This window comes from Rhinolophus sinicus, linkage group LG15 (assembly GCF_036562045.2).
Source record: "Rhinolophus sinicus isolate RSC01 linkage group LG15, ASM3656204v1, whole genome shotgun sequence".
Lineage (NCBI taxonomy): Eukaryota > Metazoa > Chordata > Mammalia > Chiroptera > Rhinolophidae > Rhinolophus > Rhinolophus sinicus.
The window spans coordinates 34,351,503-34,373,650 of NC_133764.1; the positions used below are offsets into that span (position 1 = coordinate 34,351,503).

Consider the following 22,148-nt stretch of genomic DNA (forward strand, 5'->3'; position numbering starts at 1 on the left):
TCTCCAGAGAGCCGTGACTAATACATCATGCCATTCCTAGTCTTGCCTGCAGATACCACCTCCCAACATTGGGGGTGGTCTCTGGGAGGGAGAGGGACTCACCCGTGGTGGCTGGACCCATGGCAGCTGCAGCGTCCGCACCCCCAACTGGACTTTCGGCAGCTGCAGCGCCCACACCCCCAACTGGACTCTCGGCAGCTGCAGTGCCCACACCCACAACTGGACCCACGGCAGCGGCAGTGCCCACACCCCCAACTGGACTCACGGCAGCGGCAGTGCCCACACCCCCAACTGGACTCACGGCAGCGGCAGTGCCCACACCCCCAACTGGACTCACGGCAGCGGCAGTGCCCACACCCCCAACTGGACTCACGGCAGCGGCAGTGCCCACACCCCCAACGGGACCCACGGCAGCTGCCTGGAGGGACGGACGATGTGTAACTCTAAAGCATGGGGAAGGCGGGCTTGGGCAAAAAAAGCAGGAAATGGGAAGGAATCATGAGATAAACTGCTTCTCCGTTCTTCTGCCATCCATCTACACCTTCTAACAGGTCATTCTGAGGCTCAGCAGTTCCGTTCCATCTCTTGGAAGACGTTCTTCACGAGCCAGGATCGAGCATTAAGGTTTCTTTCTCTGAGAAGCTACAGCCAACTCAGTGATATGCCTTGGATTTACTTTCTTGCTTTCCCTGTGTCATGCACTTTCTTTGCCCCTCACTCTTGCTTCTCTGGGGGTACCTCTCCTAATCAGTTGGGCAGCATATCAACTTTGCCTTAGGCTCTATTTTCTAAGAAACCCATACTCAGACACTTGGCCTTTTCTTTTTTCAATTCATCTGCTTGTCCAGGAAAGAGCTGAGCTCTTTTCTTGGATTGGGGTCCCCACTGATTAGACCAGGAGTGGATATCAGGTCCAGCGTGAATTGATGTTTAGGCTAGTCCTTGGCCTGTTGTTTGAGGGCCCCTTCCTGAACAGATGAGCTGAGCCAAATATCTTCCCTTTCCTGGTTAATTAAAATTTAACAAAGGAATTATGGACCAACTGCCTTATTGAGCTGTGTATAAAAAGTGAAAGAAGTATGTACCTGTGTGCACGTAAGTGTGTGTGTGTGTGTGTGTGTGTGTGAGAGAGAGAGAGAGAGAGAGAGAGAGAGAGGAGTGATTGATTTTTTAGGCCCAATTTCAGTTGTTCATGAGGCTGCAGGTTTTCCTGCTCCTAATTCCCTGTATCTTTTCAATGAATGTCCCTTTTCACTTGAGGTAATTTCTGATCAATCTGAATTTAATCCCTTTATAAATGACCTGATTTTTTTCTATCTGGATGATTTTGTGGCATTTTATTGATCTTTGTAATTCAACAAGTTGTCCAGGATATGTCTAATTTCAAGTTTCCTTACGTTAAACTCACCTGAAATGTGGTGAGGTCTCTTCAGCTACATCCTTAGGTATTTTTTCCACCAGGACCCAGAAATTTTCTTTTTAATTATAACTATGAGTTTGCTGTTCCTATTCAAATTGATTTGGTTGTTCCTTTGGGAACATGTAGATATCTCAGGACGATCTGTTCTGCCAACCATACCTACCGGTATTGTTTACCCTCTATCTCATTTTGGCCTGTCCTCTCCCTCTTTTCATTACGTTAAATGGAAGGTAATTTAAAAGGCAATGTGGAGAGAGCATTTGCAGGATGAACAGCATACCAGACATCTTGAGTCCAGCTAAATACTCGGTATGGCCCTTCCAGAGAGCAGGGTTTGTGATTGTAAGGGTTTGACTTTTTGGTCTGTTTTAAAAGGTTTCTAATACTTTGCTGGGTGATATGAGAAACTTTCCACAGAGCTTAAAGGCAATTCTCCTCTGGAAAGCTTTAGCACTTCCCTGTTTCTCCATCTGCAAAGACCCTTGGTCAAGAGATATGCTTTCATGTATTTAATGAAACCATAGAGGGTAACAAATCAAATTTTTACCTTGAAAGTCAATACCATGGGTCACCGTTGAGATATTATCAGCAGCAAGGTGGGCCAGGCCAGAGAAACTCAGGACCAGCAACATGGACAGATTAGACATTGTGGGAATACTGGGAAGAGGTGAGGTCAGTTGGTATTAGGATGGGATGCAAGAAGAGTCAAGTCTAGATGGGGAAACAAAAGTCAAGATCCTGGCGAGAAGGAGGCAATGGAAAAAGGCAGTACCAGTGAGGAAGGACAGATGAGCAACTCAAAATTTAAGCAGACAAGACAGTCTGAAGAGTCCAGGGAAAGGAGAAGGTATCAGAAAAGAGGCAGGTTCAAGCGGGCAGAACATGCCATCAAAGCCTGGAGTGAGGAAGCTCCATGGTGCACAGGATGAGGACTTCTGTCTCCACAGACCAGGTAGAAAATGGGGTCAGAATCCCCGCTAAAAGAATTCAGAGCCAGAGACTTAAATAAATAACAAGGGAGCCAAGCTTAGGTGAGAGGTCTGACAGCAAGTTTCACCTTAATACCAGACATGAATCTTATATATCGTATACAGCAGGAGCTATATACCTGTATTCCTTGACCAGAATATAGATGAGAGTTTCCAAGAGGATGCGACAAGCCTACCAAGTGTCCCAGAGAAGCTGGGGGTCGTGAACCACACTTTCCTTAATACAGATGAGCAACTGCTAGGTTAGCAGGGATAAAACCCAAAGGGTTCTCATACCCTGCTCTAAACTCAGTCATCAAACTCATCATTCTTTTCTCAACCTCTGTGAGAGGCACTAGTCTCTACCTAGCTGTACAAATCCAAAAAAATTAAGGGGTGTATCTAATTGGACTGCAAGTATTACCCGGATATCAAAAACAGACAAAGACATCACAAGAAAATAAAACTAAAGACCAATACCTTCTATGACTATAGATGCAAAATTCCTCAACCAAATCCTAGCAAACCAAATCCAGAAACATATTTTAAAAAGATTATACATTATAACCGAGTGGGATCTAACCCTGGAATACAAGGTTGGTTTAATGTCGGAAATCAATGCAATATTCCGTATCAATAGAATAAAAAATGAATGAAAAACACAACCATCTTTAACAGATGCAAGGAAAGCATTTTACAAAGTCCAACACCGATTCATGATGAAAATCCTCAGCAAACAGGAATAGAAGGGAACTTCCCTGACCTGATATAAAGTATCTATGAAAACCCACAGCCGACATACCTCATGCTAATGGTGAAGGAATGAAAGCTTCCTTCCTAAGGTCATGAACAAGATATGAATGTCTATTCTCATCACTTCAGTTCAACATTATACTGGAGGCTCTAGCCAGCATTTAAATAAGAAAAATAAATGTTGCATCTAGATTGGAAAGGTAGAAGTACAACTATATCTATCTGAAGATAACATGAATTTGTATACAGAAAATCCTAAGCAATCCATACACACACATACACACAACAACAACAGTTAGAGCTAACAAATGAGTTCGGCAAGACTTTAGGATATAAATATAAATATACCAAAAAAAAAAAATCTATTGTATTTCTATACATTAACAATGAGCAATCTGAAAGTGAAATTAAGAAAACAATTCTACTTATAATAGCATTAAAAAACAGCTAGGAATAAATTAAACCAAGGAGGAGAAAGACTTGTACACTGAAAACTACAAAACATTACTGAAAGAAAAGTAAAGGCCAAAACAAACGGAAAGACATCCCATGTTCATGGATTGGAAAACCTAATGTTGGCAAGATGACAACACTTTCTGAACTTGATCTATCAAAATCTCAGTTGACTGTTTGCAGAAATTGATAGACTAATCCTAAAATTCATTTGGAAACACAAGGGACCAAGAATTGCTAATAGAATTTTGAGACTGAAGAACAAAGTTGGAGGACTAACACTTTCTGAATTAGAAATGTATTACAAAGCTACAGTACCCAAGACTGTGTGGTATTGTCATAAGGATAGATATAGAAACCACTGGAACAGAATTGAGAGTTCAGGAAAAATAACTTTCCTATTTACAGTCAATTGATTTTCAACAGGGGTGTCAGGTCAATTCAAAGGGGAAAGAAGACTGTTTTTCAATAAGTGGTGTTAGACAATTGGACATCCACATGCAAAAGAATGAGGTTGGACCCCTATCTCACACTATTAACAAAAATTAACTCAAAGTAAGTTAAATACTTAAACATAACAGCTCAAACTATAAAACTCTTAGAAGAAAACAGAAATCAATCTTGTATCAATGGTTTCTTAGATATGACACCGAAAAACAACAAAAGAGGAAAGAGATCCATTGGACTTCACATTTTAAAAATTTGTACTTCAAAGGACAAAATTCAGAAAGTAAAAAAAACAACCCATAGAATGGGAGAACATATTTGCAAGTCATATATTAGATAAAGGACTTACATATATAGAGAGTACATAAAGAACTCTTGCCCCTCAATAATAAAGCCACATACTCAAACAGAAACTGGGCAAAGGACTTTAATAGACATTTATCCAAACATATGTAAATGGCCAATAAACACTTTAAAAAGAGTCTAATATCATTAACTATCAGGAAAATTCAAATCAAAACCACAATGGCATGCCACTTCCCCTCTAGGACCATAATCAAAAAATCAGATAATAGCAAGTGTTGAGGAGGATGTGAGAAATTGAACTGCTGGTGGGAATGAAAAATGATGTAGCCACTTTGGAGAACAGTTTGGCAGTTCCTCAAATGGTTAAACATAGGTTTACCATGTGATCCAGAAATTCCATTCCTAAGTATATACCCCAGACACTTGAAAATAATGTCCACATAAACACTTACACACAAATGTTCGTTGCAGCATTTTTCAACAATAGCGTCGAAATAGAAACAACCCAAATATCCAGCAATCGATGAACGTATAAACGAAAGGTAAGTATACCCATAAATGGAATATTACTTGGCCATAAAAAGGAGTGGAGAGCTGGCACATGCTATAATGTAGATTAACTATGGAAACATTATGCTACTTTGAAGACACCAGCTACAGAAGACCATATGTGTCATGATTCCATATATACATGTACAAAAATCTATAGAGATACAAAATAGATTATTAGCAATTCTAAGGGGTTGAAAGGTTGAGAGAAAATGGGGGTGACTACTAAAGGGTACAGGGTTCCTTGTTGGGGCGATGAAAACGTTCTAAGACCAATTGTGGTGATGGCTGCCCAACTCTGTGAATATACTAAAAGCTACTGAATTGCATACTTTAAATGAGCGAATTATATCTCAATAAAGCTGTTACAAAAACATATTAGGTCCATTTACAATGGTTATCATGAATGTTAACTTTTAAACCACTGTCTGGTACACACTGAGCGGAACGTCATGCCAGGTCCTTTAGTCTTTAGTTGGAGAGTGGGCCCTCTCTAAAGGTGTATAAAGGAGGTAGAAGCCCCAGGTTATGGATGATCACGTGGGGTAACAGAGATCGCCACGTGCTATACGGCACACAAGTCAGAGTGATGACATCACGGCCACTTTTGATGACATGCATTGCTTGTGTCTTGCTAACAAGCGGACGCCATAAGGAACGTGAAGGCAGAACAGAGACATGCGGTCCAGCTACCAGCCAGTCCCTCTGGGAAGTGCCTACCCCATCCTGTCTTTGCAGGCTCCAGTCACAGTTGAAGAAACACAGCTGTAAACATCCACAGCCCTGCTGGTGGGTGTTAACAGCGACCTGGGGTCCAGTGCCTGCCACACACCTGCACTTTTCCTTACTCCTCAAGGCAGCCCCATGTTCTCCCCCGATTTCCTTCTGCTCTTTCTCATGCAAGGCTGGGCAACCAGTGCAGCCACTTAGGGGCCTGAGTCCCGGGAAGGTCAGGGTTGGATGCACACACCCCACGAAGTCGGATACCATCAAGGGGTGAGGGTCTGCACCCCTCGAGGAAGTGCCCCTGTGCCCAAGGGAGCACAGCATTAAACAGCAAATAAAAAACACCATGTCCAAATTCCTCAAAACAGTAAAAATGGAATTCCCATGCCACCCGCCCAGCAATTCTACTCCCAGGTACATACACAGAAGAATTCAAAGCAGGGTCTCAAAGGGATATGTGTGCGCCGTGTTCATAGCCCCATTCTTCATAAAAAGCAAAAGCTGGAAGCAGCGCAAGGGTCTGCCGATGGATGAAAGGACAAATAGAATGTGGCATTTACATAGAACAAAATATTATTCGGCTTTAAAAAAAGGAAGGACATTCTGACACGCACTGCGACATGGATGAACCTTGAGGACGTTACGCTAAATGAAATAAGCCAGACACAAAAGGACAAATACTGTGTGATTTTGTTTATATGAGGTCCCTAGAGGAGTCAAAGCCATAGAGACAGAAAGTAGAAGGATGGTTGCCAGGGGCTGGGGGGAGGAGCAAATGGGGGGCGGTTGGTGTTTCATGGGGACAGTTTCAGTTTTGCAAGATGAAAAGGCTTCTGGAGAAGGACGGTGGTGATGGTGGCACAACAACGTGAACGTACCTGATGCCACTGAACTGTGCAGTTAAAAAGGTTAAGATGGTAAATTTTATGCTGTGTAGAATTTACCACAAATTAAAAATTAACAGAACAAAGCACCACGACAGGTTGAGAGAGAGACAGCAAGGAAGAAAGGAAAAGGCTTTTTCCCTGCTATTTGCACAAGGGGCCCTGCGCTTTCATTCTGCATAAGGTCCTGCAAATTAGGTAATAATCTGCCCTCACGTAATAAAAAGCCAGCCTTTCTTTTGTTGTCCTTCATCTGTAATGAAATGCTCACCTGAGGCCAGGGGCGACATACTCTGCAGGGGGGCCTCCCTCCCCCAGCTTAGGAAAGACGTGGGCTTGGGACTCATATCCCTTCCAGAAGGGACCTTGGAAATGGGGGTGGGCTCCCCTCTTCTCTACTTTCCTTCCAGATCAGTGGTTCTTCTGCTGTGGGGGTATCCGCACAACAGGGAACTTGTGGAACATACTGACATGGGGCCAGATCCCGAGATCTGACTCGGCGTCTGAAGTGTGGACCTAGACCCTGCGTGCTCAGCTGTGCCCGGGTGACTGTCACGCCTCTGAGGCTCTGCGCCCACAGCAGTTCCCAAGTGCCTTGTTGGGTCAAGTGGCATTGTGACCACTGGTCCTGGGCAGGCCAGTACGGTCTGACGTTAGTGACCGGCGTGGCTGTGGGCAAGTCACTTCACTTCCATTGGCCTCGTGCATGGCCACGAGGCTCTCTGAGGTCTCTCCCAAACGGAACGCAAAGTTATAAAAGTGTTCACACTCATGGGCTAAGGAGTTTGCAACTTGTCCTCACTGGCTTCTCCAATTGCTTCTCCCTTCCCTGGACTGGAAAAACATCTATTTCAGGCCCAGCCCCCGGAGCAGGCCCGGTGGGGCCTCTGACTCCCCAACCTGCAGGCATGAGGTAATGCAGACGGGGAGCTGGGTGGTGGCCCCGCGCACATGGTCTGGGGAGGGCCCCCAGCCCTCGGTTCTGGACAGAATTAAAACCTGACGACCTATCTGATGGAATTACACCAAAGAAAGGAAATTTGTCTCTTAAGAACAAGCGAGAGGCTGATGACTGAAGTCCCAAAGAATTCTGTGGTTGAACCTTTTTTTTTGTTGTTTGTTTTCTGGCACAATCTGCCTCTGTTTCTGAGCCGAGTGCCGTGTTTCCCGTGACAAAGGCCTCTTTCTTACGACAGTTTAATAGCTCCAATACGGGGGACAGCCCTGACTCTCCCATGGGCCAGCGTCTGAAGGCGGCTGCTGAAAAAAGGAGAAAGCCACCGCTCTTCTCTAATTTGGTCCAAATTGAACTGCGAGAGACTTACGGGAAAAACAAAACAAAACGAAATGAAACCTTAACCTCCTCCTGCAATAAAACATGAAAGCCACCAAAAGGGTGGGGAACACAAACTGCATTGAGGTGGAGAAGACGATGGATTAAAAAGTGATGCTCAGAGCCTATGGGGGAAACTGAAGAAAGCCGAGCAGGGCGGGAGGATGGAGAGTGGGGAGACCCCACGTATTCGCTTCCTGTGGTCGCTGTAGCCAAGTACTACAAACTGGGTGGCTTAAGACAACAGATTTATTCTCACGGTTCTGGAGGCAAGAAGTCCAGAATCAAGGAGTCACCACGGCCACGCTCCCTCAGAAGGCTCTAGGGCAGGAAACTTTCTTAGCTCTTCCGGCTTCTGGGGGCTCCTGGCAACCTTTAGCATTTCTGGGCTTGTAGCTGTGTCACTCCAATCTCTGCCTGTCACCCTATGGCCGGGGGGGTCCCTCTGTGTCTCTGTTGACATATGACCTTCTCCTCTGTGTGTGTGTCTTTTCTCCTCACAAGGACACCAGACCCACCTGAATCCAGTATGACCTGATCTTAACTAACTCCACTTGCAAAGACTTTGTTGCCAAAGAAGGTCACGGGACAGGGGGGCTAGGATTTCAAGGTACCTCCCTGGGGGACACACTGCAACCCACAACACCATCATTCTAAAATCTTGGGGCTCCTATGCCATTGACCACTGCCTCTTGTTCTGGAACCTACAGCACAGGAAACGCTTGCACAGGAATTCTGTCCTCCCAGAGACCAGCCCACCCGTCCACCTGTTTTCCAGGAGGTGAGGCTGGGAAGTGGGTCATGGCACATGGCCCCCAGCTCAGTACCGTCTCTTTTCAGTTTTATCTCCTCTCCCCTTCCTTCCCTCGGCACCTCGCTGCACGGAGGCACCCGGCAAGGGTTACGGTTCTCACCGCAGCAGCAAATGTCTGGAGCGCGGCTCAGTGCAATCTTTAACAGAAATAACTTGCTTCCAGGGAGACTGGCTGGAAAGTCTGTCTCTCACTGGGGAGTTTTTATATGCTTCTATTTCCCAACACGCCACAGGAGACATGGTTTTAAAGACGCATTTGACAAAGGAATCAGAACGCCTACAGCCAGTGTCAAAGTATTCCCAAAGGGAGATTAGATGCTTTTTTACAACTGAGCTGACCCCATTTCCTACAAACACTTTGGGGGGCAGTTTTCAAGGCTCTCTGGCCACAGCAGCTATGTAAGACTGGGAAGGTAGGAGAGGGCACAGGCTCCAGAGACAGGGTACCTGGGTTCAAATCCCATCTCCGCCCCTTACTTGCGTGCCCCTGGGTGTGTCCTGCATCTGTCAAACAGGGGTGATCACTTCTCCCTCATGGGGTGCGGGTGGGGGCTTTAAGGATTAGCTAATCCACGTGAGTCAGTGAGCACAGGAGCGGCACAGGGAAAGGACTAAGTAAATGCTGGCTTTCATGATTGTTCCGTGGTTGCTAGAGGCAGGGGTGGGGTGAGAGAGCCGGGCAGAGGCAGTTAGTTCAGGGGCTTCTGCATCAGAGGGACCTCGGTTAAACCCAGAACCTGCCCCTTGCCGTAAGCATGACCTCAGAGGATGTCCCCAGGCCCCGCGTCCTCTCTCCGTACTGGGACAGCCGCGAGGCCAAAAAGATACGTGTAAACAGCTCATAATGACAGCTGCCCATCCTAGTGCCGCACAGGCGCCCAAGCCGCCCATCCTCGCTTGCCAGGCAAAATGTTGTGAAATGAAGACCACCGTCCCAACAAGCCACGCCTAGAGCTCCCTCGGTGGGACCTGGGGCTCCCGCAGACGGCTGCTCTGGCAAACAAGGTTGCTTTCTGCCTTGAGTGGCTTGTCACAAGGCGTGAGGGAGGCTGGGACAGGGCAGCGATGGGAACTGAGGAGAGAAAAGTATGTGTCATCTCCAGCGCCTGGGAAAGTCACAAAGAAACCACACTCCTGTTCTCAAAGAGCTTTGCGGGTTCCCTGCCTCCCCCCAAGCCTGCTTCAGGCTAAACAGAGTGCACGTTGTGTAGAGATCCGTCCCCTGTGCCAAGATGTCCAACTCTGTCGCCAGGGACCTGGGTGGGGGTGGCTGGGGGCAGCGGCGGCGGAGGAGGGGGCCGCAGCATAAACGGCCCCTTGTACGGCTGACGGGGGACAAGCTGCTCAGCAGACATAGGCGGGCCGCCCGGTGCCTCCCTCCCAGTGTGGAGGGCGTAACTTCTGCAGTTATATTAGAGGGGCCTGAAAGTAAGTCCAGGGAAGTAGGGGGTGGGGACAAGAGTGAGGCAGCCGGTGCCGGCTGGAGGGGGCTGCCCATTATAAAACCATCTGTAGGATTCCAGGCCATCGGGGCCCCTCATGCAAAGCAGACCACGCACAGCTGGGTCCTGGATCCTGTGTGTGCGGAGAACAGAAGAGACAGCCCAGGCTCTGCTCCCCGGTGAGGGTGCAGGACTGAGAAAAGCATATGCCACGCAATGACGGTGAGGACCGTTACCCAGCAGACCCAGAGGAAGGGCCGTGAGACCTCCCGGCAACGTCAGCCTGGGAAGGCCAAAGGGGAAATCGAGGAAAGGACGTTGAGGCGGAGTCAGGCACGGAGCCCAAGACACAGGACAGCAGCAGCAACGCGAAGCCCGGCCACACACACCCAGCGGCCCGTATTCCTGCACCCGGGCCTCTGGCCTGCGTGTTGGCTCCACGCACACTGCGGAAGCCACTGTGAATGCATTCTCCTGTTGGGTGGGAGTGCCTGTCCTGAAACCCGGGCTGGGACAGGAGTGGGCTGGCCAGGGCCAATAAGCAATACAAGTACTGCGTTGTACGTCATCTTGCTACACATGCACGCCAGGCATTGTTCCCGGTGTTTTGTGTCTATAAACTCAGTTAATTCTCAGAATAATCCGCTGAGATACATACTATCATTATGGACACTTGGCGGGTTAGGAAACTAAGGCACAGGAAAAACAAAAACAAAAACAAACCCACCCCGTGTACAGCCAGTAAGTGGCAGAGCCAGGATTTGAACCCAGGTAGCCTAGATCCAGAATCCATGCTCTTAAATACCCCCACCCCCACCCCCACCCCACACATACAGCAAAGGGTCTGCAGCAAAGGAAACTCAGTGGGAAGGAAGAGCCACCCACCCCTCACTCTCTCAGCCTCTCATCCAGCCTGGCCAAGCAAATCACCACAAGGCCATCGAAGACCCCAGTAGAGAGCTGGGTCCTGGGCCATAAGGAACTTTTTTAGGCTCCCTTTCTGAAAAAGTTAATGGAGCTACCATATGACTCAGCCATTCCACTCCTAGGTGTGTACCTGAGAGAAATGAAAACACAGGTCTGCTCCAACACTAGTACACGAGTGTTCACAGCGGCACTATTTATAACAGCCAAAATGTGCCAACTACCCAAATGCCCATCAGCGAATAAATGGATTTACAAAATGTGGTCCGTCCATACAATGGGCTCAGTGATCTCTGTGGGAGGAATGGATAGACGGCTGGACAGATGGACAGACGGATAAATGACTTGATTGCTTGTCACCTACAATCGTCTATGGGAAACTGCTTAGTCCCAGTCTGGCTTCACGCATGTGTCTGGCTGGCGTTAGGCCCTTTCTCTTTACTGCTGGGAGTGATCTAATACCTGCCATTATTTCTATAAAGTCACTATAAAAAAATAAATGTGTCACCCCTAAAATGACATAAAAACCAAATTGTTTTTGGGGGGGCTTGTGCTGCAGTTAGGGGTCTTCACACCTCTATCTCCCTCTGCTAGCACAGACAGTCAAAGAGGAGAGTAGCTTTCTGCTCGCATTGTCCGGTTCCCATTTTCCCTTCCCCTCTGTGTTGGCACACATAGAAACGGTATTGTTGGTCTCTGACACAGGGAAATACGGTGACAATGGAAAATTGTAAGTGCTGAATTCAATGAAGAAAGCGACATCAGGGTCAAAATAGCTGGAATATAAAGACACCACTATTTTGAAAAAAACGCACAGAGCAATTTTATAAACTTGTACACAATCTTGCACACGGTCCTTAAGCTTTGCAGGTATGACTCCTGTAGAAGCTGCACACTGCCTCCGACATCTAAGACCTCCCGCAATTGCCTTCTGCGTCCTACCTTAGTCCTGTTTTGTATTAATACATCACCTAGCAAGCTATGACGGGGAACTTCCACAGGGTGGCGCTGTCTGCCAACCGCTGCCTGCCGGCCACCACTTCCAAACTCCACTGTCTTTTAATCGTTCAAGGGAAGGCTATCGGTGGGTGGGAGTACTGGAAAGAGAAATGTAAGAGAAGGGGCTGCTAATAGATTTCTCTAGAATTCCAAGCACGGGAATTCGATGGGTTCAAGAGAAGGGCTTGTCTGCACAAAATAAAACCGAGAGCACCATCTTTTATTGCAAGTAACAGCACAAGAATATACTTTCCAATGCTGCTTAAGTGACTGAAAGGCGAGAGGAGGCGGCATGGGGGAGAGTGTGTGTTATTCTGCTGGGAAAGCGGTGGGAGTGGTTGGGTCAACGTGTGAAACTATTTCCTTCCCTGGGCACTTTCCTGTCTTCAAGCTGCGGTTCTACTTCTCAGGCAGGGGTGCTGGCGAGACCCAATTCATCAGGCAGGGAGGTCAAGATGAGGCAGTCTGGGAACTTGGTCCTGCTGCAGGGAGACCTGGGGGCATCCCAAGACCAGTGTGTGATGTGCAGGTAGCTAGAGCAGTTGGCTCCTTCTAAGATGGCTGAGTGAGCCATCATGAAAAAGGTCCCGTTCTACTTCTCTGATACCCTCCCCGCCACCACAACACGGTCTCCCTTTCAACTTCTCTGCATTTAACTTGCAAATGTTGTTTTCCAGGCTATCCTGGAACCAAAGGAGGGGGGCTACTTGGACAGACAGACGCACGTATATAACAGGGCTTACACAGACAGGCATACTCGTCAATGGTTAATGCTGACTGATGACCAGGAAACTGTGTCTGTTGCCATTTCTGTTCCTAAACAAATAGCTGCTTGGTTGACTAAAGGCTGCTGTCTAAAATGATTGTTAATATTTTCACATACACATTGGTTTTGAAGACAGGCTTGTGTTTTCCTCTTTGATCTGGGAGACAAACGCACACTCTCAAATTTATCTTGATGTCCCCACATGTAACTTAAGGAGCTAGATTAGGTCCAGATGCTGGCATCCTTGGCTGGGGGTCTGCATTAGCTGGTCGGGGCCCTCGGCAGCAAACACGCCAGGGGTACAGCGGGAAGGTGCTCTGTGGATCATGGCACACTGTGAGGTCTGCAGCCAGCCTCCTCGGCGACACGCAGCCCAGCCTGCTCGAGGATGCCTGCTGCACCTGTCCAGCAGCACATCAACAGGTGACAAACACCCCCGGATGTGTGTTTAAACAGGAAGTGACATGTGAAGCACAATGTTTAAGCATAAATGACCTTGTCCTCCCCGCTGGTTTGAATTCTGCCTGCCACCGAGCTAAGTGAGAGCTGAGTGCATGTTTCCTCTCTGAAAAACATGTCCTCTGGAGGTAACGACACTTCAGAAAGGAAAACCACTTAAGCAGCCAACTCCCCAAGAATATGTGGGCTGAAGAATTTATTTGTGATGAAACCAAAAGACATTGCTAAGGACCAGGTCAGAAAGAAGAAAGCTGTGTTTCCCTTGAACTACAGGTTTCCCTTTGCTGGCTGAGATTCTGCATCATTCAGGGGACGTTGAATTGTCAATGAATACCCCCACGCAAGCTATAAAGCGTGGAAGGAAGGTGTACCCAGTGGAAGAGAACGTTGGGGTGGGCTCCAAAAAGGTGAAGTAATAGCATCTGAACACTAGATGGCAGCAGCCACACAGAAATTACACGCTGGGGACCTGCCCTCTTTCCTGGTCAGGGAAGTGAAACGGAATTGAAGACTGCCTTCTTGGAGTATTTATTTTTACCTTTCAGTTCTCTTGTGAGTGGCTGTGATGCCTCTTGCTTCCAGATACATTATAAACAGGACACAAGAGGTTGTAAAAAAAAGACAGTTGGTGTCAGAGGGTTTGGTGAATCTGGACTAAAACATGGGCTATGTCCACTAATTTAGGGTTCTCCGCACTATAAATATTTTCAGCTCTCAGCCTTAAGATTCTGTGACAGTTAGACAGCTCAAGCACTGCAGCACGTAAGGCGCTACAGACAATATACGCAGAAGCATATGGGTGTGCCTGTGTTCTACTAAAACTTCATTTACAGATATGGCTGTTGGGCCACATTTGGCCCACGGGCCACAGGTTGCCAACCCCCACACTAAATGAACAGGAAACTCCCTGGCTCAGCTAGCGCGGTCCACGTGGACGCCAGGCACGTGCCAGGTAACTTTTCTTCTCCCCTCTCAGCCCTTCCACAGCACGAGATTACTAGGTCTCCTTGTCCCCTGCACTTGGCTTCTCCGTCTCCCTCCCACACAGCAACGACATCGCTGACAAATGCTGTCTGTTGGTTCTGCATTTAAAGTCTCTTCCTGCCATCAGTCCGTCTCTGCACCCCACTATTGTCACCACACCCCGAATGCCCTTCGGAGCTGTGAAAACACAGCTGTGGGTGGTCAATAGGTATCTGTCCAACTGCTGACCTCTTCACACTGGTCCGTCTGCCTCCTCCCCACAGACGCCCCCATCGGAGCCAGGGCAGTGTTCCAACCTCCTCTTGGCTTGTGTCATTTCCCTGCGTCAGAACCACCAGTTGCCAACCTCTTGCTGAAACGTGCTTCTCCTTTACCCCTCAACCTTCCCTTCCATAAGGCACCGTGGGAACTGCAACACATGGGGACTGCATCCTCCACCCACGGCCCAAAGACCTCGGGACCCACCCTGCTCACCGCATGACCTGCCCTTCTCCTCTCCATCCATCCAAGGTGACCATCCCCCTGCCCCGGATGAAATATAGCTCATTCCATCACCTGCCCTTCGTCCACTGGTTTCTTAGTTTGGTTTGTTTTCCTCCCTCGGAGCTTAGGCTGTGCTGCCCTTCTGGTGCCTGTGGGTTTAACTGCCCACTAATACATTGCTTTGGCTATCTCTCATTATCGATTTTCAATTATATCACGCTGAGGTCAGAGAATGTGGTCCGAATGGTATTGATCTGAGGCTATTCTGATTTTCTCTGGGCTCAGTACTCTAATCCATTTTGGAAAACCGCACGCGCACGTTTGAAAAGAATGTAAGTTTGCTAATTGCTGGATTTGGGTTCTATCTATGCCCATTAAGTATATTTTGTTAACTTTTTATTTGTATAATAAGTGACAGAGAGGGAAATCGCACTTCCCTAGCCTGATGGTGGTTTGTCCGTTTTTCCTTTTTTTTTTTTTTTTTCATTGTGGAATATTGGGGAACAGTGTGTTTTTCCAGGACCCATCAGCTCCAAGTCAAGTCATTGTTTTCAATCTAGTTGTGGAGGGCGCAGCTCACTGGCCCATGTGGGAATTGAACCAGCGACCTTGGTGTTATGAGCACTGCATTCTAACCACTGAGCAAACCGGCTGCCCTTCTTTACAATTCTTAAGCAGTTTAAGGCCCATGTTGCTAGCTGCAAACGGATGCAGGGTCATTATATCACCCTGCTGCATTGTTTCGCTTGTCATTAAGTATTGACCTTTATTCTTCCTATGGCTTTCTGCCTTCAAGTCTGTTGTGTCTGATACTAAAATTGTAATATCTGCTTTCTTTTGATCAGTATTCAACTTGTATCTTTTTTCCTTTATTTTTAACCTTTCTGTGTCGTGTTTGAGGTGTGCCACGTGTTAATCACATAGAACTGGAATTTTAAAAAGCAAAAGCTTTCTCTTTGAAAAGATGGGTTCAATCATTTGCTGACTTTGTTTCTGCACCCCTCCCCCCAGCAATTACTCTGTTTTTCTTTCTTTTTCTTCCTCCCTCCTCCCGTCCCTTCTTTCCTTCCTACCTTCCTCCCTTTCTGCTACCCTCTCGTCCACATCCTCCCACTAAACCCGGTGGTCTGTGGTCTGTAGAGACAGCGAAGGGCAGAGAAAGCTAACAAGCCTCGCCTGGGGGCTATTCAGCATTTTACCAACGAAGAGTAAGGTCACAGGCATTCGGAAAGGAAGCACCCAAATCACGAACTATCAACGGATTTACAAGTGAGGAAAATGGGCTGAAGGGTAGGGTCTGCTTGAGGGAGAGCATTACAGGGACGCCCCCTCCCTCACTGCCTCCCCCCGCCCCCGCCCCAGGACACTCTGGACTCAGTGGCATGGCTCTAACAGCTGTGCCCCACAGGCTGTGACAGGTGGAACACGGCGGCATGAGAATCTCCCAATGACCCTTGTTTAGCAGAGGGTTTTGTCAGGCTGGAAACACTGAGGGCTGCTGCCCGCTACCCCCAACCCCCGGGCAAGGGTCCTGTTGCGGGTTTATGTAAAATCTGTTTGGTCAAGGAAAGGGAGGAGCTGGGTCGGAGAGGCTTTGGCTCTCTTTTCTACAGAAATAGGTATAAAGATTGGCAGAAAGTGCAGGTGGCAGCATAGGGGGACACTGGAGCTGACATCTTGATGTCACAGGAGATGTGGTGCCACCAGAGAGAAAGCCCAGCCTATAAGCCCGACCTGTAAGCGCAATGCCGGGGGCAGGGCTGTCACTTGCTGGGCGCAGACCTTGTGCAGTGTGTACAGATCTCCACGCTCTGGGAGGACCTGGCCTGTGACGGCTCCTCGTGGGGTCAGCCCCTGGGGGCTCCTCAGCCCCCTGAATCCTGCCAGCCTGAATCTCTCATGGTTTAAACGAAGCCGAGATGAAAACGGCGGTGCCAAGGGACAGAGTCAAACTCCCCCTCCCCATGTCTGATGCTAGAAAAGCTGTCTGCAGGGCTTTATGAATCATAATTAACCCTCGATTTGGGTGACATTTCTTACATTCTGAAGGCCCCTCCCCATATCCTGTCTCATTTGATTTTCACAATAGGCATCACGTTAACAGATGCTGCGGCTGGCGATGGAGCGAGGAAGGGCTCTGGGAGTCTGAAAGGCAGGAATGACAAGTGGAGAACAGGGAAAATTTCACTCTAGAACACGCCAGCCCACACACATGTACAGGGCTGACACATCCCTTAACATGTAGCATTCGAATTCAGTGACTATACTGACCACGCAGGGGCCCCACATCAGCTGCGGGAATTGATGGAAGGAGGTAATGAGGCATAAAGAGGTCCCAGACAAGTTTGGGAACCGGGGAAGGGTGGAAAGGGGTTCCGTGAGAAATTAGTTCCTGACAACCATTATCACTAGATACACCGTTGGTCACTAACGGAGGTGGTGCCATTGCCTTGGGGGGGGATGTATTCTGAGATTCTGAGAAGGGCAGGCGTGCATGACAGCGGAGGGAAACAATAAGCTCAGCTTTGGAAACGCGGAGTTGAGGATCCTGTGAGGTAACTAAGTGGAGATGTCCAGAAGGTACCCAGGTCCAAAGGAATAAGTTCAGGAGAAAAGTCTAGGCTGAAGGTCAACGTGGGCACCACTGCAGATAGACGGACAATGAAGTGATGGAAATGGAGACGGTTCCTCAAGGAGGGTGTGTGAGGTAGGAGAATGGGTGCCCTAGACATGAACCTTTGGGCAACATCAACATTTCAGAAAAGGCCACACGAGGAGCAGCCCACAGAAGAACCCGTGCCAGAGCAGACAGGAAGGGATGCAACCAGGAGAGGCCAGCGTCCAGAAAGAGAAAGGCAGGAGCAGGAGGGAGCACCAGTTGCTGCCTTCGTTATGTGGTTTTTCTGTCATTAGTCTTTATAAATTTAAAGGGTTTGGAGAACGGCAAGTGATTAAATCCATGTTGCAATTTCAAAGTGGTTGCCAGTTAATGAGAACACATTTGGAAAAACCTGGCGCACACCGGCTTCTCTGACGAAGGACTCTCAGGGATGTACTTGCCCCGACCTCCCCCCACCTCCACCAGTCCTGGCTCCGTGTGGCTGGGACTGCCGGTCCAGGTAACAAGCATTCCCAGAGCACAGTGCCCCATCCAAGGGCACTGGGTGCTGGCTTACCTGGCACTCTCAAAGGTAGCCGATGCCGTCTTTTCTATTGCTCCAAATCCAACTCCAACAGCAAGACCCTCTGAAACAGACACAAGAAAGCATGAGGGGTTAGAAATCATTTTCCAATAAGGTTCATCGTCATCACTGTGTTAGGTGAGATGGCATTAGGCTGCCAGCAACAACAAAATCACACACAAAATCAACAAAACCAGGTGTCAGCAGGCGATGGCGCCAGGGGGCCAAATCCAGCCCTCTACTTCTTTTGTATGGCCTTCAAGCTAAGGACAATTTTTATATTTTAAAATAGCTTTTTTTTTAATCAAAGAAAGAGTCATATTTCATGACATAAACATTTACATAATTTTAGCATGCATAAATGAAGTTTTATTGGTGCAAAGCCAGGCTCATTTGTTGACAAACTGTCAATGGCTGGTTTTGTGCTACATCAGCAGAGATGGGTAGTTGTGACAGAGACCATATGGCCCGAAAACCTAAAATATTAACTATCTGGCCCTTTACAGAAGAGTCTGATGAGCCTTGCCCTAGACACATGGGGTTTTATTAGCTCATCCAACAAGAAGTCCAAGGTTAACATGGTGGCCCGATGAGGTTATCGCAGACCTTTGACGAGACGTCCTCAGATGGCAGAGACTGTCACAGCCTCCTCTGAGACGGTGCTATAGTCCAGCTGGAAGCTTGGGGTTGGACAAAATGATTCTCCAAGTCCTTTCCAAGCTTATCACGTTCACCAACACCCTATGATCAAATGTGGAAGGGCAATGCTAGTTTACAAGTGTCTGATGGAGAGGTAAAGGCTATGAGGAAAAAAAAGAAAGGAACTGCCCCTGTGGCCTGGGACCAATGGGGTAGAGCAATAATGTGAAGACACTTCATGACATCTATGGGGGATTCAGCCTCCATCCAAACAGGAAGTAGAATTACCAATATTGGTCAGAATCAAGCCCAATGGCTTTCGGGGCCAGGAGGGACTTCTGTTATGAAGAGGGAAGAGGGCAAAATCCACTGAGTAGAAGGGCCTGCCTCCTTTCGGGATTCACTGTCTCTTTGAACTGCCTCTTTTTCTCCTTGTGTCCTGTTTAGAGTGGGCCAAGGACCCTGCGATTGCAGTAATGACTCCAGAAGGCACTGGGGACGAGACGACCCCACAGGTTTGTCCTATGTAAAGACAAATGAGCTCAGCTGTGATCCAGTCTGGTTCACCCAAAGACCCTGCTAAGGCATGCAGTGTTCCCCTTGTGCTTCAGTCTCCTGTGGGAACCTTCGGGGTGAATATGGCCACGGAGGCTGCTGGTTGAGAATGTGGGATTCTGGTGCCCCATCAAATATCTTCCCATAATGACCAACCATGGGATACAGAGTCCTAGGACTTTAGAAGTATGAAAACCCTGGAGATCACCTGGCATGATGCTTGGGCAACTGCCAGACTCAGAAGCCAGGGGTTTGGGGGTCTTTCCAAAACCAGACAGCAGCATTGAGCTTCCTGGACCCAGCCTGCCAGCATGCATGACGCATGTCACAGGGGCTGCACAGAAGCCCCTGTAATACTCCCTCCAAGAGCTCTCGGCTGAAGTGGCTGCCGAGCAAACACTCTCAGAGCAACCAGACATTTCAAAAGTGAGCTTTAAAGTGGTTATTTATTGTTAAATAAATCAGTTAAGAACTGATGTTGGTTCTTCATAACAGCTGACTTCATCAAGTCTTTCCTCTCAGACAACTCCAGGTTCCAAACAAGGCCTAGTATTCAAGAGCTCAGCCTTTCTGTGTCTTTTTCTTGAGAAATGGGAGACTGGTGGCCCTTTTGATGTGAGGCCCTGGGCTAAAGGCCTTATACATGAAATAAAGGTAGGGATTGTCACCTTCACTCTACGAGTCGGAGAGGAAAGGGGAAGGGAAGCTGGCCCAGGGCCCAGGTGGGCTCCGATTCTAAGGTCCAGGCTCTTCCCTGTCCATCGCTGGTTGTTCTCCTTCCCTTCCAGAAGTGTCCTCCAAGGGTGGAAGTGACGGCTCCAGGGAGGGGTCTGGATACATATTCAACATTTTCAGCTTTGCCTGATGCATCTGACAAGCTTCAGAAAGAGGCCAGGCAAGAACAGTGTCCCAGGTGAGGTGCGAGATGTTGGTGAGAGCGGAATTGCAGGACAGGCTCTGGGGGCTGTCTGAGGTCAGACAGCCTTCCCGTCGGGGAGGAGGCAGCCCTGGAACCTCAGAAGCTTCCCACGCCCAGGGTCCCAAGGGTATAAAAGTTAAGAGGACATCTGAGGTGTCTCCATCTGGCCACCTGCTACCTTCGGAGAGTCAGTCCAGTGTTTACAAACCTGCTGCTCTCAAGCTTGTTTTGAACCGACCCTGCCGAGACCACGACCCACTCCACTTTGGTCTCCAGCACAAAGGTCTTCACCAGAGACCCCTCGCCCACTGGGGAGAGGTGTCAAGAGCTAGGGAGGGACTAAGGGGGGTTTCCTGACATGAGAAGGACAAATCCCTCCCTTTGTTTTCTGAACCATGAGTAGCTGGTTGGCTCTTTTGTTAAGATTTTGCTCTAATTAGTCATTTTAATGTAAATAACAGTGCAGCCCAGAGCGACAGGACCTACAGTAATTAGTAAACTAACCCTTCCTATTTCTTTAGCATGCAGCCCCAGCACTTGACTTCCGGAAATGCTCACAGCAGCTCCTGGAGGTGGGGGAGGAGAGAGCGAGCCTGCCCAAAGAAATACAGTGGAGGGGCAGAGCCAGGCCTTGAACCTCTCCCTGCACCGCCGTTTGCTGACCTGGGCTCTGGCTTTCTGCCACGTGCAGGCAGCTAGAGCTGGCACCTGAGTCTGTTTCCTGAAGTGATCTGGATAAGGTGAACGCACTCTCTACCCGGCCCTGTGCCTTGGTCACGCCAATGGCAGGGAACGTCCTGTGACGGATTGCAAATGAGCAGGTCCCTCCTCCCTGTTCTCCTGCTGCCCCCAGGACGGTTTGGAACCACAACCCCTGCCCCCAAAGCACAGGTTGCCTGGGGAGGCAGCCAGCATTTCCCATGATTCAGAAAGGGGAAGAGGAAGGAGAGTCAACGGCAGAAGCGAATGTAATTGTTACCTTGTCTGAAGGCGGAAAAACACCTGAGAGCTAAACTAATGAGAATCCAAGACAAATTACACATGTGGGAAAGGACATACAGAAAGGGATTAAGGCAGACACTGATGAGCAACAGATGGTAGAAAGAACCCGCTGGGTAGAAAAGGAGCCGAGGAAAAATGCGGACGGGAGCTCGCGCCCCGGGTATCCCACCGTTAAGTGCAAATTAGGAAGGTAATTACGACTAAATCCAAGTGACTGGAATATTATTAGTAAGCTATTCCTCTGTTCACAGCCACTGCCATTAACTCAGGTGCAAAGAGAGGGGAAACTGGGAACCTGGCGTTAGAAGGCCAGCAGGATGGATGCAGGGCGAGGCAGAGCCTTGAGGACAAACTTGGCAATGAGCGCTTACGCTGAGCTAGTTGCTCCAGTGTTCTCCTGCGGGGTTTGTCACACTGACATTTCGTTGTAAGAGGCTGGCCTGCGTGTGGTAGGACATGGGGCACCATCCCTGGACTCCACCCAGCAGGAAGGGGGGAAAGCAAAGCGTGGCCCAGCGCCAGCCCCATGCCTCCACCCCATTTCCAAGTTTCATAAACCTCTCAGGAAATTGTAGGGGGAATCTAGGCAGAGATCCCTCCGAGCTGGAGACGCCTGCAGCTGAGAGCACACGCACAGGCATACCTGGGCACAGCTGACAGCCCAGCTTCTCGCTGCTTCACGAGAAGGGTGATGTTCTCCACCAGAAGCCGGGGATGCCTGGGGCAAGCAAAGGGAGGTGGGCGGGGAGTTGCCCGTTCCCAGGGCACGATGGCGTCACCATTCTGTACTCCACTCCGGGGGAACCCACAGACTTATGCTAGCAATTCTCCTGCCCCAAAGATCACGCAGCCCGTGGAAGAGAGGAGCTGCCTTGCTAGAGGGGAAGGCAGGCTGCGCCAGCTGCCCTGGCATTGCACCAACCTGGCGGCACTCTGCCCATCAGCCGGGCACGGTGAACAACTAACTCCTGCGCGTGCTTGAGTCGGGGAAGCCCTTGCAGGTGTGGGGGGACTCACTGGGGTCTAGTAATTCATGTGGACTTCAGGGCCTAGGAAAATTGGGGGGAAAGGATTTTTTTAACCACTTTGGAGGACTTTTGAACAAAATTCAGACTCTGGTAGTTCTCTTAGGATGACAGGT

General features: G+C 48.7%; 1 protein-coding gene across 4 annotated transcripts in view; it reads right to left on the bottom strand.

Moving 5' to 3' along the window:
• Positions 1–22,148, bottom strand: part of SLC39A11 (solute carrier family 39 member 11) — a 359,240-nt gene that overhangs the window by 44,031 nt on the left and 293,061 nt on the right. For all 4 annotated transcript variants that reach the window (XM_019740426.2, XM_074319972.1, XM_019740425.2 and 1 more), the window contains one exon: positions 17,887–17,956. In XM_019740426.2, the coding sequence (XP_019595985.1) occupies positions 17,887–17,956 (70 nt within the window). The remainder of the gene's footprint in view (positions 1–17,886; positions 17,957–22,148) is intronic.